At 57.9% G+C, this 25662-nt stretch overlaps 4 protein-coding genes across 8 annotated transcripts; all 4 read right to left on the reverse strand.

Annotated features, from left to right (window-relative positions):
* Positions 1–541: 541 nt before the first annotated feature.
* Positions 542–4288, reverse strand: HYAL2 (hyaluronidase 2). The gene is made up of 4 exons (XM_045990682.1): positions 4151–4288; positions 2328–3295; positions 1714–1803; positions 542–1269 (listed from the first exon to the last, which is right to left on the reverse strand). Exons 2-4 carry the CDS (start codon positions 3243–3245, stop codon positions 859–861), a joined length of 1419 nt encoding a protein of 472 aa, XP_045846638.1. The 5' UTR covers positions 3246–3295; positions 4151–4288; the 3' UTR covers positions 542–858.
* Positions 4289–7643: 3355 nt separating this feature from the next.
* TUSC2 (tumor suppressor 2, mitochondrial calcium regulator) lies at positions 7644–10547 on the reverse strand. Its single transcript, XM_045989753.1, has 3 exons — positions 10274–10547; positions 9064–9184; positions 7644–8921 (listed from the first exon to the last, which is right to left on the reverse strand). The coding sequence occupies exons 1-3, from the start codon at positions 10417–10419 to the stop codon at positions 8856–8858; spliced, it is 333 nt and encodes a 110-aa protein (XP_045845709.1). The 5' UTR covers positions 10420–10547; the 3' UTR covers positions 7644–8855.
* Positions 10548–11601: 1054 nt separating this feature from the next.
* On the reverse strand, positions 11602–20820 carry RASSF1 (Ras association domain family member 1). Of its 4 annotated transcripts, none has more exons than XM_045991435.1 (6): positions 20226–20820; positions 18261–18367; positions 13931–14035; positions 13451–13748; positions 13203–13318; positions 11602–12546 (listed from the first exon to the last, which is right to left on the reverse strand). In XM_045991435.1, exons 1-6 carry the CDS (start codon positions 20728–20730, stop codon positions 12400–12402), a joined length of 1278 nt encoding a protein of 425 aa, XP_045847391.1. In that variant the 5' UTR covers positions 20731–20820; the 3' UTR covers positions 11602–12399. The 4 variants fall into 4 exon arrangements, with proteins under 4 accessions (XP_045847391.1, XP_045847392.1, XP_045847394.1 ...); XM_045991436.1 differs by lacking the exon at positions 20226–20820 and adding an exon at positions 19980–20196; XM_045991438.1 differs by lacking the exons at positions 18261–18367; positions 20226–20820 and adding an exon at positions 17548–18251.
* Positions 20795–25412, reverse strand: ZMYND10 (zinc finger MYND-type containing 10). Of its 2 annotated transcripts, XM_045991434.1 has the most exons (13): positions 25100–25412; positions 24717–24942; positions 24342–24450; positions 23296–23412; positions 23130–23183; positions 22874–23008; positions 22679–22767; positions 22486–22586; positions 22017–22189; positions 21696–21821; positions 21492–21613; positions 21246–21371; positions 20795–21157 (listed from the first exon to the last, which is right to left on the reverse strand). In XM_045991434.1, the coding sequence occupies exons 2-13, from the start codon at positions 24806–24808 to the stop codon at positions 21082–21084; spliced, it is 1320 nt and encodes a 439-aa protein (XP_045847390.1). In that variant the 5' UTR covers positions 24809–24942; positions 25100–25412; the 3' UTR covers positions 20795–21081. The 2 variants fall into 2 exon arrangements, with proteins under 2 accessions (XP_045847390.1, XP_045847389.1); XM_045991433.1 differs by lacking the exon at positions 25100–25412 and having other exon boundaries at positions 24717–25077.
* Between the last annotated feature and the right edge of the window lie 250 nt (positions 25413–25662).

Below are 25662 nucleotides of genomic sequence, written 5' to 3' on the forward strand. Positions count from 1 at the left end.
AGGTCCCAAACCCCAGTGGAGACCTGTGACCCAGCTGGGGAGAGGTATGTGGGGCTGGAGTCCACTGCCCTTGGGAGCAGGGAGTGGAGGAGACACCCTTGCCTACGGGAACAGCAAGGAGGGGTGGTCTGGCTGCCTGCCCAGCCAGGGAAGATCAAATATCCACTTCCCTGTTCTCCCTGGGTGGGCAAGGCGAGGTGAGTGGCACTGGGCCAGCTGGGACCCAGGGGCAAGGAGCCAAAACACAATGAGCCTGGTCCTTCACAGAAGGCTGGGCCCAACCACTTTCCAATTAACACGGAGAAAGCAAGACCCTAGGTGCTGGGATGGAATGTGAATCCCTCCGTTCCCGGCGGCCCTAGCCTCAGCAGGCAGCTGCAGAATGGGCAGCTCTGGGCCTCCAGGTTCCACGGAACGCATGTGACAGACAGGAAGTCCCCAGCACAGGGTTTCACAGAGACAGAGCTGTGCTCAAACCTGGGAGATGCTAGGATCTCTGTCACATGTCCTGCCTAGGTGCAGACAGTCTAAGCACAGAAGCAGTTGTTTTGTATTTAATTTACAAAAGAGACCCCAAAATAATAATAATAAACTATCCAAGGGCAGGAGAGTAAGGTCAGGTCCTCTCTGGCCCGGCTGTGCCCCTCTTCCTCTCTGGCAGGGAGAGAAGGGGCCTCTCAGGGAATTGCCCCTCCCCCTTAGAACAGGGGGGTGAGAGCTGGTATGGACGCCCTGCCGGGCATCCCCAGGGATCTGCCCCCTCGGGGCTCCAGTCCGTCCACCTCTTGCAGGCTCCTATGTGCCCGGCAGAGCCCTTGTGGCAGAGGCCAGCTTGCCCGGTGGCCGGGTGAGAGATCCCTATAAAGTCCAGGTCAGGGCCAGGGCTGCCATAGCCAGCGAGCCGGTGAGGTGGGACCCAGCCCCGGCCCCACGGGCACCCCCAGTTGCCCGTGTACTGTCCCACTGGCATTGCTCGCCACCCCAGCCTAAGTAGCACTGGCAGCGAAAGTGCGTCTGCAGGTAGTTGAGATCAACCCAGCTGAGCTCCCCCTCCGGCCGCAGCTGGGGCTCACCCGGGACGTGGCTCGGCACCAGGCGGAAGCTGCTGGCACTGAGGTGCAGGAAGGTACTGGCGCTGGGGTCACGGCGTACACAGCGCCCGTGGCCGTGGCACTGGGCCCAGCTGCAATACTGGGCAGCCCAGGACACGTTGACTACGTAGGGGACCAGCAGCCGTGTCAGGTAATCCTTGAGGTACTGGCAGGTCTCCTGGGGGCAGAGGCCAGGGATCAGGTCAGCGGCCTCAGCCCACAGGCCCGGATAGAAACTCTGTGTTCACCCTGCAGTGCCTATACATTCTTGTAAAAGCACGCACATGTGTTCACGTACGTGCGTGCTCCAGCCCTGACTGCCCGTTTCCACTGAGAAAGGAGGTGGCTACAGATGTGAGCCCAGGGCAGGGGGGTGGGGTGAGGGGGAAGGGTGGACCTCTGTGGCTGTTCAGGACAGCGTGACCCCTTTCCTGGGAATAAGGGAGGGACCCTTTCTTTGTTGGGACCAGAGACACCTTGGGAGGGAGACAGACAAAGGGCCCAATCTAGGTTGGTTTGCCCACCTTGAGGTAGGCAGCCCAAAGCTACAACTCTCTGCCTGTCTCCCACTCCCGCAGACTCCGCTCTGGTAGGCTTGGCGGGGGGGGGTGGTCTTACTCACCGTGCTGGTGGTGTAGCCTGCATCCCCCCAGAGGATGACCCCGGCCGCGCCCAGGGCTGCACTCTCACCAATGGTGGATATGAGATCCATCTGTGTGGGAGGAGGACAGTCACTGGGGAAGACTGAGACCACAGGGTGAGGACCAGATAGGGTGAGGACCAGACAGGCTGGACAGGCCCCCACCCTGTTCTTTCTGGTCCCCTCAGCCCTGTACCCCTTCCCACCCTCAGGCAGAGGCTGTTTCCCTTTCTCATAGATGTGCAAGCCATTTGCACTCCTGCTCTGGCTTCCATTACCCAAGTCAATGGCCCACTCAAATCTAGGACGTATCTATCAGGATGAACTCCAAAGTCAGGGTGCCTAGTCCCGAGTCCCTGCTCTGCCCTGAATGTGCTGGGAAGCTTTGGGTAAATTTCTCAGCATCTTGACCTCAATTTTCTCATCTGCAAAATGGAGCTGATGATGCCACCCTTTCACAAGGTCACAGAGAGAATGAAGAGAGGGGATGGAGAGCAGCTAGTCAGCTGGAGGGCAGGAGGCCCCCTGCTATCCCACCCCCGCCCCCGCAGTGGTTGGGGGTGGCAGGGGAAGGCAAGCCCGGGGATGGCACGTACCTCGCTCAGCCCCGTGAGCCTGCGGCTATAGGTGGGTCGCGTGAACACATAGACCGGGAGCGCGTGGTTGGCGTGGTGGGTGTGAGCCACGCGGAGGGCCTCCTGAACCCGGAAGCTGACGAAGTTGCGGCCATGGGTGGAGGACGCGAGCGCCTCGTCCAGGTAGACGGAGGGGAAGAGGGCTGTGCTCTCCGCCCACAGCCAGGCCAGCTGGTCGTTTCGGGAGACCTCGACGTCAGGGCAGCGGCCCGTATAGGTTTCCCAGTTCTGCACGTAGTCATGGTTGTAACAGTCGGGGAAGAGGTAGAAGCCCCAGAGGTGCCGTGGCCTCACGGCCTTGACAAAGCGCAGCGTCTCCAGCATGAACTGCCGGGCAGCAAACTCAAACTCGTACTGTGCCTCCTTGACCACGCGCTCTGCCGGCCAGTCGGGGTGGTGAATGGCCACCAACTGGCGTGACGACTGGCGGTATATGTCCTTGTCCTGCCAGTTGCGCACCCACACAGGCCGCCAGTCCTCCCAGTCGATGACCGCCAGGCCCGCGGGCTCCTGGGTACGGATGTAGTGCTCCACATGCTCCTGCAGCATCTTCAGATGCGCCCAGAGGCTGCCATTCTGTGGCACACCCCCGTGCACAGACCGTCCCACGGAACTGAAGCGTGGATACAGACCCAGCCGGTCATGGTAGAAGATGGTGATATTCTGGTTCACGAAACCCTCGTTAGGTGAGGCCTGCACATCAAAGGCCTTCAGGTCCAGGGGCACCTTGAGGCGAGGGCCACAGTCTTGTGTGGGCACATCCCACGCTACCACGAACGGCCGGCCGGTGAAGATGGGTGGTGCTGTGGGCTTGAGCTGGGTGGCCCATGCCACCAACACCAGGGCCAGTGTGACGGCAGGGCACAGGCCTGCCCACATGCTGGGGGCTGCAGGAAGACAGTGTCACCTGCCTGGCACCAGCTCAGGAACTGGGGGAAAGATGGGAGAGAGCAAGTCAGTCTACAGAGTCCTGGAGGTGCCCACCCCAAACCCATTCACACTCCCACAGCCCAGGCTGTGTTGGGGCATGGTGCCCAGACTGTTCGGACCCTGTTAGATGAGTATTACAGGTCTGAGAGACCAAAGGCCAGTGAGGGGAAGGCAAGACACCCTGGGAACTCACTGCCAGGAACACAGGACTTCTTCCTGGAGCAGGTGGCTTATGGCTGGGCAGAGACCTCAGGTAGGTCTGGGACTCTGAGAACTGGCAGACTGACCCATGGACTCGCTGCTCAGAAATAGAGATTTCTGCATACCACCCAACACAAGGTTTCAGAGAGCCCCAACCCGAGGCCCACTCTGTACCCCGTGAAGAATTCCCGATCCAGAAAATTGATAGCATTTGGATAAGGCAGGGCACAGCTCATGCAGCCACCAGGAAGCTGGGAACACAGCCGCGGAACTGGTATCTGTGTAGCACCCGCCCGGCAGAAGAGCGGGGCTGTCAGGACTTTGTCTCGAGTGCAGACACTCTCCCAAGCTTGGTGGAGGCCCCCACCGGGACAAAGGGGCGGCGGACCTCCCACGGCGGCGCCAGCGGACCGGCCCTTCCCTCCGCAGCCGCCGGGAATGTGCGCGCGCGCGCCCGCCCGCCCGCCAGGCGGGTCCGGGGAGGAGCTCACTTCGCCTGGCCTTTGTGCGGGACCCCGCCCCCGCCCCGCACGTGGGGCCTGAGCCGGGCCGGGTGGGGGGAGGGTTCTTGGGCCGTCCCGCTGGGCGCATCCTGGGGGTCCAGAACTTAGCCTGGGGGGGAACGCCGCTAGGTTTGCACTGCTCGCCCTCACCTCGCGCGGGGCGCTGCCGGGACCCGCGCCATGACCACCGCCATCCCCGGCCCAGCCCGGCCCACTCCAGCTGCTCGCCGAGGCGCGACCGGGCTCCGCGCCTCTGCTGCTCCGCCCCCCCCAACCCCGGCCCGCGGGCTCTTTAAGAATCCAGAGCGGAGGTGGGCCCAGGGCAGGACTTGAGGCCCGGGCGGGAAGGTGTTCCCGACTTTCACTCAGCCAGTGCCGCGTTTCGGCTTCCAAGGTTCCCAGATCCTCCGCCGAGGAATGTGACCACCCATCTGGGGCCGCGAGGCCCCTCCGAATGGGGCTTTCTTCTGGATTCTGAGGCGCGAGCTCTAATCAGCCCAAGATATCCTCCCCCAGCAGCTCGCAGCCGGTGGTACAGTCCTCCCCGCTCCGCCGCGCGACCAGCCGCTTAAAGGGACAGCGTTAGGGACTGGAGTCGCGGAGGGAATAAAGAAGGTGGTGTTCCTCCGCCCGTCCATAAGGTGGTGCTGAGGGACCCGGGGCCTTGGCTGGGGGCAGCAGAGGATCTGGCCGTGTACCCGCGAGTGTGGCTTCAGCTCTGCGGCCATTAGTTTGGAAAGAGGGACGGTGACCAGTGCCAACCTCGGGCCTCCCGGGACAACAACGCCCAGTCCCCTACGGATCAGGGCTCCCTTCCCCGCTTTCCATCCTGAAGGGAAGCCCCGCCCCCTGCCAGACTTGGGGAGGGGGGCCAAGCACCAGCCTCTTAGCCCTTGCTGGGCTGGGTCGAGGCTGTGGGTTGTCTTGGCAACACGACCTTTGAGTCGCAGCGTGGCCAGCCCCACTGGGGGCCGTAAGCCCAGCGGGCCCTGGGGATAGGGCCCCCCGCCCGCGACCTGCACTAGGGACAGGCCCATGCCTGGGCTCCCGTTCCTTCCTGCCCAGGCTCTCTGGAGACCTGTAGGAACCCCCCAGCCTTTTTTCAACCTGAGGAGGCTGCTACCCCCCAAAGTACCCGGCCCAACCGCAGAGAGAGCCAGCCTGGCTAGAGGGGCTTCCCCGGGCCTCCACTCGGTATCATGAGCCCTTTCGCCCCACAAGCCCCTCCGGAGAGCTGGACCCGGCCAAGATCTCCCTGCGTCTTCCTAGATCCTCTGCCCCTTACGGGGCTCAGCTCCCCCAAAGGGTCCGGGTCTGCATCACCAGCCCATTCCCCGTCTGCGCGCCAGGGAGGGGAGGGAGAAAGAGCTCCTGTGAGCGGATCTAAGGGGGTGCAGAGCAGTCGCCTGCACTGGGCTCACCTGTGTGGGAGCCCGTGGGTCCAGTAGGTCGGCGGCCTCCCTTCTTCCCTGGGTGAGCCTCTCTAGCTAAGCTACTCGCACTAGCTGCTGCCCGCTGGGCAGCCCGCCGGCGACTTGATAAACCCCATCCCCTCCCACCCGCTCCCGCCTCCCACCCCAGCCCTTTTCCCTCACTTCCTGCTGCCCCTCTGAGGAAAGGGCCAGAAACAAGCGCGGGGGAAGGGACCGCCTTGACCCTGTTTCCCTCCGACATGCCCTGCTGGCTGGCTGCCCTCCCCACCCTTCCCCCCGCCTGCAGTATACCCTGGCTCTGGGAACTGCACCAGGTGACGGGAAGGCTGTAGGACTTGGCTCAGGTGGCATCCTCCGTCATGCCGGCAGCTTCCTAACCCTGAAAGCTCTTCTCCCTAACCTCCCTTTGGGGTTGAGGCTGGTCCTCAAATCCAGTAGCCTGTGAGTAGAGGGGCCCAGTGTTGGGATGCTTGGCTGACGGTCCCCCAAGGCAGGTGGTGAAGAAGGGAACCCGCTCCGGGGGTTTTGGGGAACTTCCAGGAGCTGGTCAATTTTTCCCAATGACAGCGGAAGCATCCCAAATGTGAAGAGTGGAAAACGTGTTGATGTGTGTGGCTGCGCAGTGTGGGGGTTGGGACAGGGGCTGGGAGGGGTCTATAGGCCCCCAGATTCCTGGGTGAACTTCACCAAGACAGTGTAGAATAGGGAGCTCATAACTTGTCTGAGAAAAGGGCTGTTTCTATGGGAAGGGGGTGCCCATAACAGGACTGGCCCCAGGGAGAGCTGCAGCGGAGTCCCAGCAGGCTGTTCTAGAGGGGTGGGCAAGTCTGCACACCCTCAAATCACCTTCAGCCTACTCTATTCACCCTACTGGCCCACCTCCCTGAGGCCAAGGCCCCTCTCCTAACAGAAGGCCATGGAAGACTGGGCAACTGGGTACACACCCTACCTAGAGTCCAGCTGAGGACCAAGGAGTCCAGGACATGGCAAGGGAGGGTGTGTCCCCATACTACTGTGCTGGCTCCATAAGGGACACAAGCCTTGGAAACGGCAAGGGTGGGGGCCCCTGGGGAAACAAAGGCCAGACCAGACAGTCCCAGGGCAGGGACACTTCCTCAGGCAGCCAGCAGGAAGGAAGTGAACACAGCCCAGTGGAAGGGAGTGGAAGAACACTGCCCTGACCCCCATTGTTTCCAGCTTTGGGGTCAGCTGGGGCAGGCTGAACACAGGGAGTTCCCCCAACACTGGGACAGTGGTGATGGGAGATGGGATGCCATCTGGCATGACAGAGTCCTGGCCCTGGGGCAGTAAGGAGGATAACAGAGGATGACAGGGCCTTATGTCTGGCATCTTATCAGGGAAGTGGGAAGGTGCCCAAAGAAGACCTACAAAGGCTGCACAGGAAGATCCTGCTCCGGAAATGACAAATTTAAGCCTCCAAACGACTGGCAGGCCGACTCCCCAGACCCAGAAGCCTGTGTCCCTGAACTCTCTCTTTCCTAACTGGAAGTTGGGCTGATGGCCAACAGCCAAACCTAGCAGGGAACCAGGCTTCTAGCAGGGCCTGAGAAGTGTAGGCTAAATGTACACAGGGGCAGCAGGAGGTGAGAACACAGGGTCAGCAAGGAACAGAGAAAGTACTAGGTGGGTTGATGTGTGTGGCTGCGCAGTGTGGGGGTTGGGACAGGGGCTGTCCATCAGGCAGAACAGAAACCCCAAACCCAGTCTCCTGGTGGTATTCACAGACAATCCTGGGAGGAAGCAGGTGGGTTGGGGCTACGTAGCCTGGCGGTAGCCCAAGGGCATGGTGGCACCCAGCTGATTGCTGTCCACCTAAGATGGATATTGGAGGTCCATGGGGTTCGTGTTGTGACCTCATGTGAGGTCAGCTGGCATTGCTGGGGGCAAGACAGCTGTCCCAAAACTACCTGAGGTCATGCTGTCACCTCAGGTCAGGCAGATGGGGCCAATCCCTAGTGAAGCACCCCAAAGCCTTCCAATTCCAGGAGTCTCCACCTATTAAACACAATAGACAAGTGAGTGGCCTTTCATTCTGAGGGGCCCTGCAGTGAGGGGGTGTGTGACTACACTGCCACCTGCTGGCCACAGCTGGGATGGCCACAAGCTGGGCTCATCTTGATGATAAAGATGGGAGCCATCCGAGTGCCCCAGTCTAGACATGGGATGTCACAGCAGATGCCACTCTTGTATGCAGGGTCTACAAATAATTTTATTGAAACTAAACAAATAACACAACATCCTTCTTAGATTAGAGGCCGCCCTTCCCAAGCCATTTCCCACACTCTTAAAAGCACAGTGCTCGCACAGTAAGGAATTTAAAAAAAAAAGTCATTTTGATGTAGAAATCAGACTCTGCCCCAACATCATGGACTAGACTATTTACAGACTTTCACATTTTAAGTATTCCTTTATGATTGATCTCTCCTTTCTGTCTCTACCCAGGGGCTTCAGTACCTTCCATTGACTGATCCTGCGGGATTGGGTATACTGTAGGGAAAGGGGTGGTGGACTCCTCACAAGCTACTGACACCAACCATAGGGGTGCTGTTCCTCACCAAAAGGTGGCAGATGGTCTCCTCCCTATGGCAGGGGTGTGTGTAAGTGTCGGTTGGTACAAAGGCAAGGAGAATTAGACAAAGTAGGTGGGCTGGGGCAACTCCCCACAGGCACAGGCATCATAGCCCTTTCTGATCCCGTCTTATGCCCTCTCCGCTGGGGTGTGTGTGTGGGACAACAAGTAGTTGCAGTGGGGAGGGATCAGTCCAGCCCTGGGTGGAGGAAGAATCCTCCCACACCAGTCCCATCTCCTATTAACAGCCAGAAAACTGTCCATCCATCTGGGGGTGGGAACAGATGAGAAGGTAGGCAGGAAGAATCAGGCTTGCACTGCCCCCCTGTCCAACATAGGAGGAATCGAGGTAGCAAACGGCTGAAATGCTCCAACAAGGGGGTAAGGGAAATGAGGGAAAGGAAGTTCCCACTTGTGTACAGTTCCCACAGCCCAGGGGCTGGAAGAAGGCAGACCTTGCTTGTAAAGTGCTGTAGCCCCTAGCAGGGCTGGGCCCTAGGCAAGCTTGGAAGAAAGCAGGCCAGGCAAGGGTGCAGGAACCAGGCATTCCTGACCGGCATATGCCCTGCCATGTTCCTTGCGGGGATTGCTGGGGAAGGTGGGCTGGTAACTCTGCCATTAGCCCTCACCAGCCGCCAGCCACCTCTTGTCCACATATAAACCAACACCCAACCAATACTGCAGGACTGCCCTGCTCACAGCTGAAGTTTCCAGGCCAATGCAGTTTATTCAGGGTTGTGGCCCCAGCTTAGGTTCCTTAATGGAAGCCACACCTTGAGCCTGGGGGTTTCTTGGTGGGGTAGGGAGTGCTTATGCCTGCCACTCCCCAGGCTCACACCTCATAGAGGATCACAGGAAAATCCACGTGGATGCGGGGAGGATCCAGCTTCACGATGCCCTGCCATGGAAACAGAGGCTAGTGAGGGCCAGCTCCTCCCCCAAGACATGCACATCCCACCATGACAGCAGACCACATCTGGGGTCTCCACACACTCAACACACACTCAACACTCAACTATGACTACTGCCCAGACCCTCACCTGAGGAATCAGGTTCTTATGCACCCGCCTTAGCTTGGCCCGCTTCTGCCCATTCTTGGTGACGATTGTCTCCTCGTAGAACTCGTGAGCCAGATCCCCATCCTCATCATAGAACATGGAGCTGTGTGGAGAGAGAGGGAACGGGCTGGGCTGGAGCCCCACACCCAGTCATGGCAAATGACCAGACTACAGGGAAATGTGCCCATCTCCAAATGGGGAGCAACCTCGGTGGGAGGAAGAGAGGATAATATGCCCGAAGAATCCTTTGTTTAGGGCTTGGGGTCTACTAGAAGCAAGTGGGGAGTGGGATGGTAGCCAGTGCTACTCTGTCAGTCTCCCAGAAGAGAGATCATATTGTCATGGCAGCCACGGCCAGTTGTCATCACTGGTTTGCTCAACAAAAGCAGCCATTCCAACATCAGGCCCTTGTCTTCACCCAGGACTTCTAGAGTGGACAGGATGATGGCCTGGGCATGTGTCTCTCTCCAGAAGATGCTGCTGGCCCTGGGCCAACCTGAGATGGCAGATGCCTGAACTAGAAGGGGGCCTAAAGAGAAAAAGGTTGAATCCTCCCCACCCACCCCAGGTAGCTGGTGTAGCCAGACTACCACTGTTGAGTCTCCCTAATATCTACAGCCCCATCTCCAGCATCACTTGAGTACCATTTCCATTGGCCCACAAGGAGCAGGCCAGTATAGTGCTCCTATCTGGACCCGTGGAAAAAGAGAAGGGAGGTCAGTACTCCAGATGTGAAGAACATACCTGGGTGAAGGTCTTTTTACCAAGGTTCCATCCTCAACACTGGGGCCCAGTCCTACTTTTGCCGCTACTACCCTCAGAGGTCTAACCCCATGAACGGTGGGGGACGGAAACTGCCAAAACAGGGTTATTCTTCCCTCAGAAGAATTGGGGGAGAGGGAGGCTAGGAGCCTTCAACTTTCACGCTGGGCAGGAGGGGATGAAAGAAAGAAATCCTGAAGTCTCAGGGAGGCTCCAGCTCAGCTTTACCGTGCCGCGGGCCCGCCCATGGACAAGCCTCAGGCCCACTCTTCCCCTAGAGAGACCTTCCAAGCATCCAGATCGCTAGGAACCGACTGTTCTGCTTTCCCCACCCCTTGCTCCCACGGGTGCCCGAAACTCCTGGAGCTCCCTGTGACGGGGGCGCCCCGCCGCCCGCCTGTCCTCCCCGGGGCGGAATCCGCGCCCTTACCCGCGGCGCGTGAATACGAAGGGGGGCACGACTCGGCCTCGCGGCCGCACCAAAGCTTGCTCAGCGACCGACGACTCCGGGCCTCCGCCCCCCGTCGCCGAGGCGAAGGGCCACAGGCCCCGAGCTTTGGAGCCGCTGGCGCCCATGTCAGGGCCGCCGGCGCATGGCGAGCCCCTCGGCCGCTTTGCTCTCACAGGGCCGTGGGCGCCGCCATGCCCTGCCCGGGCCTCCGCTCGCAGGTGCCGCCGCCGCCGCCGCCTTCTGCAGGCTCCACTGTCTCCACGGAAACCTCACTTCCGCTTCCGCACGCTCCTCACGCTGCCTTCTCTGATTGGCTGCTTCTGTCGTCGGTCGCGGGGCGGGACCAATAGCGGCTCTTGGAAGCTACGCATCCCAGCAGGAACCGCGAAACGTCAGGTCCCAGCAGGCCACGCTCTCCCCAGCTGGGACAGCTCCTACCCAGTCAAGCGGAGATTGTGTCCTCCGGCTTTCATGGGTGGCGTCTCCGACGTCCCCGGCCCCCAGAAGTCAGATCCAGCGGGCTGCACAACCACCAGCTTCCCCACAACCAGCCCTTGGTTTTATTGCCCGCCTAGCTTGGTTTTATTCCCACACCGTTTCTGTGATCACCACTGTTGCATGTAAAGAAACCAAACCTAAAGAAAACTAAGTAATTGGTCAAATGTATAGCTACGTTCAGTCTGAAGAACTTTGGGTTCAGTGTTCTTTCCAAACCCACTAGAAGGCATACTTCACGAAGGCAAGAATTAACAGCTAGACCTTCGGGGCCATGAGCAGCATCTGGTCCTGGTCCACAGCAGTAGCTCAGTAAAAACGCCTCCCACAGCTTAGAGTGTGTGTGTGACTATGTGTTGGGAGGGGTGTGGTTTCCCTAAATTCTAGCTTATATTCTTTTTTTTTTTTTTTTTTTTCTTTTTTTTTTTTTTAAGATTTATTTATTTATTTATTTAAGAGAGAGAGACAGTGAGAGCACGAGCAAGGAGAAGGTCAGAGGGAGAAGCAGACTCCCTGTGGAGCTGGGAGCCCGATGCGGGACTCGATCCTGGAAGTCCGGGATCATGACCTGAGCCGAAGGCAGTCGTCCAACCAACTGAGCCACCCAGGCGTCCCTCTAGCTTATATTCTTGCCTGACCTGAACCCCCATGGTGCTGCTTATCGACAGTCCCTATTTGTACCCCCACATCCTTCAAATATTGGTCACATGGTGACTTTTAAAAGGTGCTCTATGAGCCTGTCCATCACCCTTGGTAGCCACTGGCATGAGGGCAACTTCGGTTGAGGACCCATAATAAAGAGTTCCAAAGCAGAAATCTTAAATCTTTATTCAGCCAATTCTCTTCAGGCCCCAGGCCCTGATGATGACTGTCACCCCCACCCCCTTCCCCACAGGAGGCAAGCAGCTGAGGCCACAAAATAGTACATACATTCGCACACATCATCAAAAATAACTGAGGGAAAGACCCTCGCTTTGACTGGCAAAGAAGGCACAGACCTGGACCAGTGCCCACACTCACACAGACCCTGGCCTAGGGACATCCTCCGTGGAGGAGGCACTGAGGCACTGTTGCTGCACCATGAGCCAGCATTCCCTGACCCCAGTGTGTGTGAGGAGTCAGAAGCCACCGTAGAGGGAAACCTAGACTCATTCCCCATGCCTGCCTTATCTTGAACACCTGCCCTTGGCTCCGACTGTCCTGACACCCCATCTGAGACCCGAAACATACGACCCTTCCCCATAGATGAGGGCCCTTATCCCTGCAAACATGACCCTATTCTGTTTGTAGGGTTTCCCAAGATTCTGGAATCTGAGACATGAATTAAGGAGACTTAATTCTGCTCAATCCCTGCTGCAAGCCTGGAGCAGCTTCCTGGGGCAACCCCGGTCCAGCATGACCCACTACACAAAGGGCAGAAGAGCCATGCTCTGCTACACCTATGGGTGGACACAGGGGGCCAGCTCCTTTGCTGTTCTCTGGGCTCATTCCCCTGGTAAGAGATGACCTCCACGCACACTCATTCTTCAGGCCACATGGGCCCTGTCACACTCACACGGCACGCCCTCGGCGCTGCCTACTCTCCTCCTTTCCCCCAGGGGTACAAGAGGTCACCCCAGGGGGCAGGCGTGCAGGGCCTCCTGGATCTTCTGACGGCAATAGGAGTACTTTTGCAGGATCTGGCGCAGGTGTTCCTCTTCCTCCCGCTGTAAGATGCGCAGGAAGTTGTGTAGTTCAGGCAAGCTGAAGGCATCCCACTGCAGGTGGAGAGGAGGGAAACAGGCTGCAGCAGGCATGGCCAAATCAGCAGGCCCTCCCCAGCAAAGAGCAGCAGTCATGTCACACAGCTAGGATGGGGCTTTCTAATGTAGTTCTTGCCTGAATGGCCCATGCTAGGATTCTTGACAATAGTCTATAGAGAAGATGGGCCCCATAAAGTAGGGCAGTCACCTTGAAGACAGACAACCAAACCAGATGTCACCCAGTTATCTATGGAAAGGCTATGCCCACACTCTGAGTTTAATACTACTCCACAGACCCAATACTTTGAAGCCAGAAAGCTTCTAGGTAAAAAGTCATAGTGGTTGAATGGGTGTCTCCCTGATGATGTGGGCCCACCTGTGTGTTTTGATCTGGCTTGGAATCACCATACTAGCAGAGGCATTCCTCCATCTCCTGAGGACTTTCCACAACAGAAAAGAACAGACCACTAAGACAGTTCTTCCAGGCATCTTGGGACAAGCCTGTGACCTTGGCTTGAGTGGCCTGGAATGCTTCACTGCAGCTACAAGGTTCACATCCTCTTAAAGAGGCTTTGCATCCAGTCCTATTCTTCCTTCCAACTTTACTGCAGCTGTGACCCACCAGCCTTACCCAGTGACCACCAAGAAGCCAAAGAGGGCTGTGTACTCACATTCACCTCCCCAGAGTCATTCTCCTTGAGGACAAAGCTTAGGGCCTTCTCGCTGGGCCCTGCAAGGAGCCGGAGCCGCAGGGGATGCTCGTCATCTGACAGCTTCCGGAGGTACACTGAAGGCCAGGCAGGGAGAAGAAAGTTATCTGATTAGAGGCAGGCCCAGCCCATTCAGCCCCAGCCCATTCAGCCCCTTACACGTGGTGCATGCATATATACCCTCATACATGGCCGGGAGGGAAGCCTACCTTGGCCATGGCGTTCAGCCCGCTCAAAGAGTGCAAACTTGCGGGGGTCATCCACCACCAAGAATTTACGAAGTAGGGCCTCAATGACCTCACGTGCCCGCGTGCGTGACAACACATGTAGGTGCTTGACAGCATCCTTGGGCAGGTAGAAGGAGGTACGGCGCCTCACAGCTGTGCCCCGCCCTGTGCCCCGCCTGGCATCCTGCAAGGAGGGTGGCTTCTTGCTGGAGGGCACTGAGACAGGGCGTACCAGCTTCAGTTGAACCTTGATGAAGCCTGTGTAGGAGCCATCCTTGTTCTGAAGAGAAACCAAACCATGACTACGTTCCACGTGAGATGGAACAGATTTGGACACTGCTAGTCCACTTGGGGCTAGGCTAGGTGTAAATAAATTACTGCTTAGGCCCACCCAAGAATACCTTAGCTGTGACTTTAGCTGTAGCCTCCCCCCACACCTCCTTCCCCAGACTGTCAACTCACCAGGCTCATGAAGAGGTTGCTGTTGATCTGGCTATTGTACTCCTTGATCTTCTGTTCAACCTCAGCCTGAGAAAGGTCAGGTGTTTCCCACGCTACAGGCTCGTCCTGAAAGAGGGGTCAGCATGGACACAGGGTCCTAAAAGAACCCACCCCACCGCAATGCACATCACATACAGGGAGGTGAGTCTGCGTGGGCCACTTTGAAAAAGCAGTCTCTGGAAACTGAAAAAGCAGCCTTATGGAAATGCCTACAAAGCTTGAGTCCTGATGAGAAGAAGCCACCATTGCTCCTGGTTTTGCATGCAATGGATGGGCACAGCAAAGGCAGAGTCATTTGGCTTCTTTATGCTGCCTACATGGGGCCTCCTCAGCACTGGGTGAGGCCCTAAGGATACCTTAAAACCAAGAAAACTGAAGAGAGAAGGCCAGGGGCCAGGAAAAGTTGTGGGATTCTTATTGACAGTAAAAGCACCTTTCAACTGCACAGCCTGATTCCAGCACCCTAGTTAGGTGGGGTCAGGAGTGTTCTGGAGAAGGGAGACCACTCTGCCCCAGCAAAGGGCCTTGACCACCCGGCGAGAGGTGTGGGACTGGTGCACACCACGAGCCCAGCCAGGTACGGGTATGAGGGTAAGGGCAACCTCTACAATGTTAACACCTTCTGGTGAGGGATCTGGGGCCAGCCCTGTATGTCTCACACACAGGGAGGAAACCACTGTGACATGCCATTTGATCTTGACCAAGCTACGCCAAAGGCAGCTTCAGGCCAGGCTCCAATCTGCCTCCTGGTAGAGCTGGTCCCACAAGTGCCAAGCAGGTAGGCTTCTGCACCTCCTCCCTCCTGTCTGGAGGTTCAGCCCAAAGATTTTTTTCCCTCTACCACTCAGCCCATCCCCCACTCCTCCAGGGGCTGGATTCTTGCTGGAAGGGTGGAGTGTGGACCAGGGAAGCCAGGGCTCTGAACAAACTTTTCTATCAAACTCCCCGGTTCCATTGCATCAGCCTTACTTCCTGTTGACGTCAGGCCCTGGCTGGAATGGGAGTGTCACAGATGCAGCTGAGATCACTGCTGACCAATGCTTTGTCCCAGGGGAATTCTTACCAGCTGGGCTCCTGCAAAATGACCTGTGTCCAGCTCTGAGCCCAGGAGAGGCAGGCTTCTCCCTAACTGCTGCTTAAACCATCTGATGGGGATGAATAAGGAGGACACATTAGACGGTAGGGTGCTTTTCATCTAGACAGCCTTTTAGCAGTATGCTCTTTACTTAGAACTTTCCAGTAAGTATGTGGCACTTAAAACTGAGGTTGGGGCCTCAGAGGGGAAAGGCATTTGGGGAGGTGTGGAAACTGAAGCCTACTTGTTTCCCCAAGTTTCCAAAAAAAATCTGGATGGAGGAGAGCACTAAGAAGTGAAAATCTCAGCAGGGAATTTTCGAAGAAAATTATTCGAAGGAAATCTTACTGGGGGCAGGGAGGAACCTTCCAAGACTAGTAAAGAACAAATGGTGCGGGCCCTGGGAAATGGGAGATTTGGAGGGTAAAATGAAGGCTGGGGCCTGGGAATAAAGGGTGGATGTGTTTGTTCAGTCTGGAGCAGAGGGCTTGGGACAGGAAGGAGTACTAGGATAGGAGAGTGCTGTGGGGCAGGAGAAAAGCTGAACAAACTTCCACACTCCAGCAAGAAGGAAGGAGAATTCTGTTTACAGAATGGTGGGCACAGAGATGGCACCAACTTATTTCCCTTCCTTGTGATGGTTCTGAGCTCCAGCCTGAGGATGAGAACACTTGCTCCTTTCTCTCCCTTCCCAGGTCACCCAGGAGCCCTGGACTGGGGTGCAGTGATGCACTGATCTATGTTCCAGTCTCTTCCCCTCTCCAGGTGAACCTCCCTTAGGTTTTGTTTGTTTGTTTTTGCCTCCCTTAGTATCTTCACTCATAAAATAAGGGACTTAGACTGGAGGCACTGCACTGTCCTGCCAGTATTCTAAAAGAATAAGAAGTTTCTTTTTCTGCTTCCAAAGCTTCCTGCTGGAGGATCCCAACAGCCCTCCCAGAGGTGTGCACAGCAGGACCATGGAGTTTCCCTTCTCCTGCACTATGGTGACCCACCCTCCACTCTGCCACTGTCCATAGTGACTGATGGCTTGTATTTTACATACAACTGGGGACCCCCCCCCCCAGCCTCCTTTTCAACTGGTTAGTGTCTTGTGGTTTTCTCACTGTTTCACAATGGAAAATGGCTCAAACCTGTGTGACATAAAGTCCCAGGGATCCAGTCAAACCTTGCACCAGTCAAAGCTTGACCCAGAGTCAAAGGTCTGGGCTGAATTTTTTAGTAAAATTTAAAGAGTACAGGGGTGCCTGGGTGGCTCAGTCATTAAGTGTCTGCCTTCGTCGGCTCAGGTCATGATCTCAGGGTCCTGGGATCGAGCCCCACATCGGGCTCGCTGCTCAGCAAGAAGCCTCCTCGCTCTTCCACTCCCCCTGCTTATGTTCCCTCTCTTGCTGTCTCTCTATCAAATAAATAAATAAAATCTTAAAAAAAAGTTTAAAGAGTACAAAATTGTCATCTAAAGACTCACAAGTCCCTTTCCGTGGCTCATGTAAGGAATTCTGCTGCATTGCTGCAAGGTATTCGGAGCTTCACGGTCCCCTCTCTCTTTCCTGATGCTCTGTGCAGGGTGCTCTCCTGAGGTGTACCAGCTCCTGTACAGTTACTTGAGCTTGGTGGTTACACTCATGGCACACAGAGATTTCTGATAATGGGGACACCTAGAAGACTCAGGGAGGAACAGATGCTCCAGCACCCCATCTTATAGTCCTGGATTAGTAACTTCCATCTCTCTTGATCCCACCTCTGGGCTTTGTACAATCTAGCCTGCCTCACCTCTCGTGGATAAATGCTCCTGTTTGCATACAGTCCAGAACTAGGCTTCCTTTCCATCTTCCTTCAAATCGTGTGGACCTGTAGGAAGGGTATTTAGGAATCTAAATTTAGGAATCTAAATACCCTTCCTACAGGTCCACACCGATTTGAGTATATGTGCTGCCTAAGCGAGCACTCCAGCAAGGTCCACTCCAGAACCTCCACATTCCAGAAGCCAGAAGCCGGTGGCAGGCCAGGACTAGTAAGAGGTGGGGACTCAGCTGGCTCCGTCCAAGAGCGCATATGGGGGGGGGGGGGAGTCTGAACCTTCTTCCCAAACACACTTCCCAGTTCCCCGCGAGGACACCTCCCTTCCACTTCCTCCCACCACCCCCACCCCCGTCCCCTAGAGAGGATGTGGGAGCGTCTAAACGCGGAAATCGAGGTGCTCGTCCATATTGAGCGGTCGGCTTTAGTCATAGGTGGATAATGCCCGTCCCGGGTCTACCCCAAGCCACGTAGCTGCTTCCGCTGGTTCAACCGGTCTATGACAGAGACAACAAGGCCTCGGCACCCGGCATCGAGGCGCTGAGAGCCCCGCACACGGTTCCGCAGGCTGGCCCCGGGGCGGTATGGAACCCCAACTGACGGAGGAGTGGGACTGCCCACAAACTCGAGCCGACAACTTAGTGTGAAGGGGAAGGGTCCCGGCGACTGTCACCGGCCCGCCGCCCAAAACCCCAGCCCCCACCTGGTCCCGACGCGGCCTGCGAGCCAGTGAGGTACGCGCCGTGAAGTACTGTTCGAGCTCCGAGTCTGAGTCCTCCTGGCTGCAGTAACCACTGCTTGTTGTGCTGCTCCAGGTCATCTCGAAAGAAGGCGTCCCTGCATCCGCCTCGCCCATCGCCGCGCCCGCCCGCCAGCCAGCTCCCCGAGTCCCGTGCACCGGTAGCCTCCAACCACCGCCCCAGGCGCGTGTGCGCGTGCGCCGCGATCCGAGTGCGCGCGGCAACCGTTAACACTGAAACGTAGACAGCCAGGATCTGGCTCTCGTCTCATTGGGGGAGGGACTTCGGAGGGCGGGTTCCTACGCGCCACGCCTCCAGGAATGACCTCATAGCCCAGGCAGCTCAGCTCGGCTGGGCCTCGCAGACCCCTCCTCTCTTGGGGAACAGGTCGGAGCGTGTGCGCATGTGCACCAGCGTGGCCGCAAGACCGGATGCGGATGCGGGGAGGTGCGGAAATTGCGCGGACGCGGAGTGAGGGCGATTCCGGGCGGTCCGCTCGTAGTCGGCATCCCTGGCACCCTTTCGAGCCCGCGCGCAGAATTAGCCTCTCTCTGTCGCGGGAAACCCCCCGTTAGAACGCTCTTTGCGCGTAACGCCGCGCGGCCTAAGCAACTCCTGCAGTGTGGCCGGCAGGTCTGCGCGCCATTTCCGTATGCCCCCTCTGCCCCGCGCTCACCACGTTCGTGTCCAGCTCCAGCGCAGGTTCCCAGCCCAGGTCCCGGGGCCCACAGCAGTCCAGGCAGACAAGCGCGCGGCAACGGTAGTGGCATGTGAACTTGCAATCTGCAGAGAGTCCTGGCGGTGAGGCGGAGGAGCCCCAGCTACAGTTCAGAGAAGCATTCTGGGCACCGAAGAGAACCCCCGGGATGAAGGCCGCTGCCCGCCAGGCTCTGCATGACCGGCCTTATCTTAAGGTCTTGTTACCCCCCGCTGCTATTCAGATTCTAGTATTGGTCCCCCAAAGTCTGGAAACTGGCGGGAAGGCCTCCGACGGTTAGGGATCCAGGCCTGTTGAACAGCTGGATCTCTCGCACTGAGTGCAGAATTTATCCCTCCCTCACTGTCAACGCCCCCCCCCCCATCTTCGCGCTTTTAACAAAAGCCTTTAACCCTTGTTCTCCTCCGTCATCTGTCTCTACATCCCTCGCACCAAAACGTAACAACATTGATCTACATACACTGCTTACCGTCCTCTCTCCTTTACCCATTCCAGTCAGGCTTGCCCCTCCCTCCAGAAAACTGGTTAGGGTCCTCAGCAACGTGCGGAGGGTCGCATGCCAGGTCCCTTCATCCTTACCCCCTCAGCATCATTTGGAGCTTACTCTCCTTGATTTCCAGAGCTCCCTGCTACCCCGGTTTCCCTGCAGCTCCTGCTAAGTTCCTTTAGTTCTTTCTCAACTCCCAAATCTAATGGAGAGTGTCTGAGGCTCAGTCCTCATCTCTGCCCTGCTCTGTGTACACTTACCTACCCCAGATCCAAGACTTCCATCGCTGACCTCCCTCCTCAGGTCAAAGCCCCTGTCAACCCAATGTGGCCAAAACAACTCTTCTTTCACCTCCGTCCTACCCTCACCAGAGCACCTCATCTTAGCAAAAATTGCTACTCTCCCAGTTTGAGGTTAAAAAAAAAAAATCCCAAATCACCCTGATTCCTTTCTTCTCTTTGCTTCCGACACACACCCAAATTGTCCTGTATTTTATCTGTATGTCCACTTTATTTTTCCTTGGGAACACTTCAGTGTTCCAGCCCTTGCTCATGGTTGGTATTCTGTCACAACCCTGGTGTTCAGGACAGATTCTTGTTCTGGATGAGAGGGTCTCCATGCCTACACAAGTCTGGGACACCTTCTCTAAATCCCTAAATGGGCTAGAGTAGTGATTCTCAACTACTCTCAATTCCATTCAATTCCAGGCTGCCTACTGGAATGATTTGTTTTCTGCCAATGGCTGGTACACTCCCAGTGATTGATTCGACAGGTTTGAAGTCCAGGCATAGGGGTTTGGAGGGCTGTAAAATCCTGACCGATTCTAGCTAGTGTATCTAGCCAGTGGGGCAGCAACCTCCGCTTGCTGGTGGGTGATTCCTGGGAGGGCAGAAGGGCTGCTGGTGTGTGGTTGTGTTTCATGTTTTGGCACCTGGCTGGCTGGGTCTGCGATAGGTATTTGCCCAACAAAATTCCCATTTGCAGAGGGCTGCCCCAAGATACTTTCCCCCTGCCCCCCTCCCATAGGGAGTAAAACTCCCCCCATCCCAGAGATTCTGGAGGGGGACACGGTGAGTGAATCTTTGGGAAGGGGTGGGCCTGGGAACAGGGACTTAAAGAGAGTGGTGGAAACAAAGCCTTTCTCAAGAAGAGCCAAGACACTTTAAAGAGAAAAAGCTTGGAATCAGCACCTTTTTCATAGTTATTGGTCGGCAGCTGCCTCTGCGCATCTGTGCCCCGATGCAGGTGGAGGAGGACAAGGATATACACCATCTATCCGCCTGCACTCTCTTACACGACGGGGCAAAGCCAATGGACCTGGCCCGCGGGAACCGACCCTGCCGACCGACCCCCTCCTTTGCGACTTGACACGCAGCGCAGGCGCTGCCTCTTGGCCGCCCGTTTCGCTCTCGCCAGCGCGCGGGGCTGCTACTCACGCGCGCACTGCAGGCCCTTGCGCACGACGCCCCAGATGAAGTCGCCGCAGAGGTCGCACCACGTGTGCGTGGCGGGCCCCGCGGGCTGGAAGTGGTGGCCGCGGCCCGCGCCCAGTTGCGGTGCGGGATGGCGCGCGGTGCTGGGCGCGATACGCAACGCGTTGGCGCGCTCCAGCCGGGTGCGGCCGGGGCCAGCGCGCCGCGCGGGTTCCAATTCCCTTAGTTCAATGAGTTCAGGTTCCGTGGACATGGCCGGATCCCGCCCGGACTCCCGCGGGCTCTGGGCGCCCGCGAGCGCGGGGCGGGCGGGGCCGCGGGGCGGGCCGCGATACGGCACCGCCCCCGGGATCCCGGCAGGGCCGCGGGAGAGAGCCGGGGCTAGCGGCGCAACGGAAACCTGGGCGCCTGGGCTGTGTCGCCCCGCAGGCGGAGCTGGGTGGCGAGGGCGTGGGATGGGGAGCGCTCTCGCAGGGTCCGGGCCCTCCCTCTCCTTTTCTCCCTGCATCCCGGGAGCGCCCCGTCTGCTGACGCCGACGACGACCACCGCGAAGGGCCACTCGAAGACTGACTGTTTCTAGAGGCCAGCTTTACTGTGCTAGAGGAACAGGGTCCCCACATCCGGCCCTTGTGTTTGTCCCCGCCCTCCTGCTCCAACCCGCTGAGGCAGCGTCCTCAGCCTACCCGCTGGGTAGGGCAGGAAGTGGGGAGCGCTTTGCTGGGGAAGATGGGTCTGTGCTCACTGGGCTCACCACCTGGGAGGCTGGGGCTCTGGCAGAGGCTAGGCTGAGATCCTGAGGTTCAAGGGCACAGTCTTGGGTGGGCTGTACGGGTGGCTGGCCTTTAGCAGCCGCAGCCTTCACTTGGCTCTGTCACCTTGGGCTGCCGGGACACAAGCCTTTCCATGCTTCTCCCAGTGCTTGACCTGGCACTCCCTGCAGACAGGCGGGCTGGTGAGCATGCAGAGCTAGCGGAGGATCTGAAAGGGGGGTTTAGGGGTCCAAGATCCCAGGATGCCCTCACCTGCAGCAATACCATTCACTCTGGCACCGTGAGCAGCGTTTGGAGGCTTCTGCACTGCAGTAGGCACAGCGGGGCCGCTCTGGGGTTATTGCCTCCAGGACGTCCAGCCTGTAAGTCTCAGCCCATCTAGGAAAGAGGTCAGGAAAGCCTGGCTGGGCCTGGCCAGTGGGCACACAAGAGCACCCCTGCCTATGTCCGTGCCTTCTGCATCCCTCCCACCCCTTCTGGTTGCTCAGCAGGCCTCACCTTCGTGCTTGCAGCCGCAGGTCCTGCTCCGAGGGGCTGAATGTGTGCCTCAGCTGGTGCTTGGCAATAGCCTGCCATTTGCCTCTGTTCTCTCTCTCCAGCCGCTCCCAGATTTCTGGGATCTGCGGGAGAAACGTGCAAAGTGTCAGGGAGGAGCTGGCAAGGCGGGGAGTGTTCCTGAGTCACTGACTTCCTAGTACCTACCTGTTCCAACACCAGGTCCTTCTTAGGGGGCTGGGTTTCAGCCAGGGCCAGGTGGGCCAGGAAGCCCTGCAGGTCTGCCAGGTTGGGCAGCTGGTCAAGCAGTATGTCTGTGAGGAAGGCCCGAAGCTGCAAGGGAGTCCAGGGAAGGCCAGTGTGAAGCGGGGCTGACCAGAGAGGGCCTATGCTGGGCTGGGTTGAGGTGCTTGTGGGAACCGTGTCACCTGAGGTTCAGGGTCTAGAAATAGGACTGGGGCTGAGGTAAGTGGGCCGCGCTGGGCTGGGGTGGGCTGGGGTGGCGCTGTGACCGGAGGAGGGCCCCACCTTGAGTAGCTGGCCCTTGGCAAAGCTGGTGAGGTGGTAGCGGGCCCGGGCTTCAGGGCTTAGTAGCAGGTTGTACAGAGCGATCCACACCTGCCCATCCAACTTGCTCAGCTTTTGCTGCTCTGAGGGGGCCACTGTCTGCCAACGGCCACCCTCAAAGTGCTGCAGCTTGCCTGGGGAGAGGAGTGGGTGTTGTTCACTCAGCCACGGCAGCTGCATGGTCTCAGGACTGGCCCAGGTTGGGGTTCTGCTTGCTCTAGATCAGGGGGAGTCCTTAGTAGCAGACACAGAGGCCTTGCCTGCTGCAGAGCCCAGGTCCACGCCCATCCCACGTGAGGCATCCCTGGATCCACTACGAGCTAGCCGGCAGAGTGTGTCTCCTGGGGCAAGCTGCCTGTCTCCGTCAGTCCGGGAAGATATTTCCAGGCAGCTGTGAGCTGGGACTTAGGCAGGTGGGGGAGGACCTTACCTCCTTCCTGGCGGCTCCAGGGACTGTGTTCCAGCAGTTCCACCAGGAGGCAGGGCAAGTTGTGGGTACTGAGCATGCGGTTCAAGGTGCTCAAGGAAAGGCTAGGCGTGGTGGTGGAGAGAAGTGAGCAGAGGCTACAGGCCCGGGATCCCAGTCCTCCACTGTGGGCCCCAGGCCTGGCAGGACTGCCCACCTGTCCACACAGTCTGTGATGTAGCGCAGCACTGAGAGGGCCTTCAATGCGATCTCAAACTCCATCAGCTCGGCCTGCTTCTGCAGCTCCTGGGGGTGGGGGGGATATGGTGCTCAAGCTGGGCCACCCCCAACTTGCTCAGGCCTCGAGGGAGCCTGGTCGACCCATTGGCACCCTCAGGGAACCTCAACCTACCTGTATGGGGGTGCTGTACTGGGACTCCTCCTCAGGAGGGCCACCACGGCCGCTCCGGGCCACCAACAGAGTCAATTTTCGGTGGCAGTAGTCTACCAGGTCCAAGACAGTGTCTTCTGCTGACTCACACACCTCCTGGGAGGCAGGCAGAGGGGAAACATTCTGTCTCCAAAGCTCTCCCCACACAGCCACAACCTCCCTTCCCCGTCAGGCCCTAGCGTGGGGCAACAGCTAGTGGGCAGGGCTGATGCCTCACCTTGTGGAAGAACACGGTCTCCAGAAGGTTGACAATGGAGGCCTCATGGTGTACCTGTCAGGTAAAGAGAACAGAGCCCGGAGCTGCTGAGGAAATTACTAGCTCTCCTCTCGAATCTAGAACCCTCTAAAGGCAAGGGCAAGGTGTGACCAGGGGCCTTGCTCACCACCATGTATATGGGAAAAGTGTTCTGGGGCTTGAAGTCCTCCAGCCTGCACAGCACAGGGAACACCTTCTGCTTCCACATCTCCACTGCAATCAGCTCCTCCACCAACGTTGGGATCTTTGAGGGGGAGGGGAAAGGACAGGGATAAAGTAGGCCTACCTTGGCCTGGCAACCCTCCCATCCCTGGCTCAGCCCTGCCTGACTCTCCTCAAAGTACCCTGGGCCCCTAGATTCTTTCCATAGGCACCTTCCCAATCTGTCTCCTGCGCCTTAGACCTTCATTTCTAATTGCCCTTGGTATCTCTGTGGGGACATTCCTCATGCTTCCTGTAACTGGCTCTTGCCTAGTCCCTAGGCTGCCTTGTTCTCCTTTACATCTATGCTCTTGTCTCTTCTGTCCCCACCCAGGCGTTCCTCTCAGGCTGGCTCTCCTGCTGATGCCCTCCCTCTCATCCCAGTCCTTTGGCCCTCCAAGGTTCTAGTGTGCCTTGACCTCATCCTTACTCAGGGCCTTGCACAATTTCCTCGTCCTTTCCCACCCTCCGGCAGGGGGCTCCACCTTTCATCTGCAGAGGAACACTTTTGCCAAGTGATACCTCAGGTTATTTATCTGAGCCATGTCCTGGCTCATGTTCCAGCCGGGCTGATTCCTGGTTTCTAACTCCTCTCTCCTTGAGGAAGAGGAAGAGAAAGTCTGCCTCCTTCCATGCCAGAGTCCCACCCTGTTCTTTACTGAGGGTCCCCTCTGACCTGAGAGTCTATTCAAGGATGTCTTTAGAATGTGGGCCCTCCCCCCACAGTCTAGGCTATTCTTTGATCCACAACTACCTCCCAAATCAAGCCATGCCTCACACTTGGACTGGTGTGCCAGAATCCTGTCCAAAAGCGGCGCAAAATCAGAGGTGTAGCACACTCCTCTCTTTTCCCTCGGGGAAGACAAGTGTACCACCCTGAGGGAAGTGGCACCCAGGGTGATCCTGAGAGGTAGAGTGGTGGTGGTGGGAGGTGGTGGGAAGGCAAGAACCCTACCTGTGATCCCAGCATACCTTCCCATGGGTGACCAGCAGCTCCTGGATGGGCTCCCCCTGACTGGCTGTAGCATCAAGGATAGCCTGCATGTTCAGCTTCTCCAGATTCTCATGCTGCTGGTTCCACCTGCCCCAGAGAGTGGGGGTGTATGTGCATTTGGGAGCATATGTGTGCCGTAGGAGTGGGGGTGGGCTGAGTCCTACTGAAGCCTAACCTGATCCTGAGGGGCCAGAGGGGGCTCAGGGCCATATACCCCTAAGTCGGAGAGCTCTGTCTCTTCGCCTGGGGGCTCCTCCACACTGGTCACCCTCTCCCCCATGTCAGGTCCCTACTCCTCCATCAAGGACTCTGACCCCGTGGCTCCACCTGACCCCTGGATCCAGCTGCCTCACCCTCCGGAGCCCATCTCGCGCGGCGGGAAGCTGCGCAGCCCCCGCACCAGCACGTCAGCCTCCCCTGGCAGCAGCAGCTCCAGGTCGCCCATGTTGTGGCCGCAGAGAGCGAGCGGGAAGGGGCGTTCAGCTGACCCCGGACAGCAGCCGGCGCTGAGGTGCGAGTGCTGAAACTCTCGGGGACGAACGTCTCCCGCGGGGTCCTGGTCTTGGACACAGCAGTTGCCTAGCGGTTGAGACGCGTGGGTCGTCGTCGTCATGGAAACGGTCAGCTCGGCGCCTGCGCAGTGCCGCCTGCACGGCTCCGGCCACGCCCCCGGCCGCCTTGCCCTCCCCGCCGCGGGTAGCGACCCTCTTTGGACTCCCAGAACTTTATTCCTCACCTTCGACTGCGGTTCCTGGGTCTGCCCTGAGTGCCAGACTCCTGTGGCCTAGGTTCCCTCCTCGGACGTCAGGTCGACCCGCACAGGGATAGGGTCACTCTGCCCCCTCCAGCTCTTTCAGCCGCGGCTCCACCTCGGCCGCGCGGATGCTCCTCTCAGTGGCTTCCTCGCCCTACTATGTCTCGCACCCGGCTCCACCTGTTGGCTCTACTCCAGTACTGCTCAGGACCCACTTATTTCCATCCTAGCCTAGGCGACTGCCATCAACCTCTCACGAGGTAACTGCTATCGTCTTTTTCCGGGTGACTCTATGGCTGCCTCTGGCCCTTGAAATAGTATGTCCAAAGCAGCTTACCAGGAACTCTGCAGTATTAAGCTCTTGCCCCCTCAGTACCTCGGGGCTTCTCTTCTCGCCCCTCTCCCCATTGCCTCCTCTGTTCCAGCCCCTGGGACCTCTCTTGGCTTCCTCATGCATCCTAAAGCTGTTTTTGCTTCAGGGCTTCTACACCTGTTCCCTCTGCCTGGAATACTTTTCCTCCTTCAAGCCTCAGTTGAAAGTCACT

Source organism: Meles meles, chromosome 20, assembly GCF_922984935.1.
Source record: "Meles meles chromosome 20, mMelMel3.1 paternal haplotype, whole genome shotgun sequence".
Classification (NCBI taxonomy): domain Eukaryota; kingdom Metazoa; phylum Chordata; class Mammalia; order Carnivora; family Mustelidae; genus Meles; species Meles meles.

What these genes read in the sequence shown, in the direction of transcription:
- HYAL2 (XM_045990682.1), bottom strand. Translation starts at nt 3,245, where the DNA reads ATGTGGGCAGGCCTGTGCCCTGCCGTCACACTGGCCCTGGTGTTGGTG. An exon ending in GGCTCACGGGGCTGAGCGAG is followed by an intron (nt 1,804 to 2,327) that starts GTACGTGCCATC and finishes CCTCCCACACAG; the next exon opens with ATGGATCTCATATCCACCAT. An exon ending in CAGGCTACACCACCAGCACG is followed by an intron (nt 1,270 to 1,713) that starts GTGAGTAAGACC and finishes CTCTGCCCCCAG; the next exon opens with GAGACCTGCCAGTACCTCAA.
- TUSC2 (XM_045989753.1), bottom strand. Translation starts at nt 10,419, where the DNA reads ATGGGCGCCAGCGGCTCCAAAGCTCGGGGCCTGTGGCCCTTCGCCTCG. An exon ending in TTCGTATTCACGCGCCGCGG is followed by an intron (nt 9,185 to 10,273) that starts GTAAGGGCGCGG and finishes CTCTCCACACAG; the next exon opens with CTCCATGTTCTATGATGAGG. An exon ending in ATAAGAACCTGATTCCTCAG is followed by an intron (nt 8,922 to 9,063) that starts GTGAGGGTCTGG and finishes TTTCCATGGCAG; the next exon opens with GGCATCGTGAAGCTGGATCC.
- ZMYND10 (XM_045991433.1), bottom strand. Translation starts at nt 24,976, where the DNA reads ATGACGACGACGACCCACGCGTCTCAACCGCTAGGCAACTGCTGTGTC. An exon ending in CGCGAGATGGGCTCCGGAGG is followed by an intron (nt 24,451 to 24,716) that starts GTGAGGCAGCTG and finishes TCTCTGGGGCAG; the next exon opens with GTGGAACCAGCAGCATGAGA. An exon ending in CCAAGGGCCAGCTACTCAAG is followed by an intron (nt 21,822 to 22,016) that starts GTGGGGCCCTCC and finishes ACTCCCTTGCAG; the next exon opens with CTTCGGGCCTTCCTCACAGA.
- RASSF1 (XM_045991435.1), bottom strand. Translation starts at nt 20,730, where the DNA reads ATGCAGGGAGAAAAGGAGAGGGAGGGCCCGGACCCTGCGAGAGCGCTC. An exon ending in TGGAGCTGGACACGAACGTG is followed by an intron (nt 14,036 to 18,260) that starts GTGAGCGCGGGG and finishes CCCCTCTTTCAG; the next exon opens with GACGAGCCTGTAGCGTGGGA. An exon ending in ATGACTCTGGGGAGGTGAAT is followed by an intron (nt 12,547 to 13,202) that starts GTGAGTACACAG and finishes CTCCACCTGCAG; the next exon opens with TGGGATGCCTTCAGCTTGCC.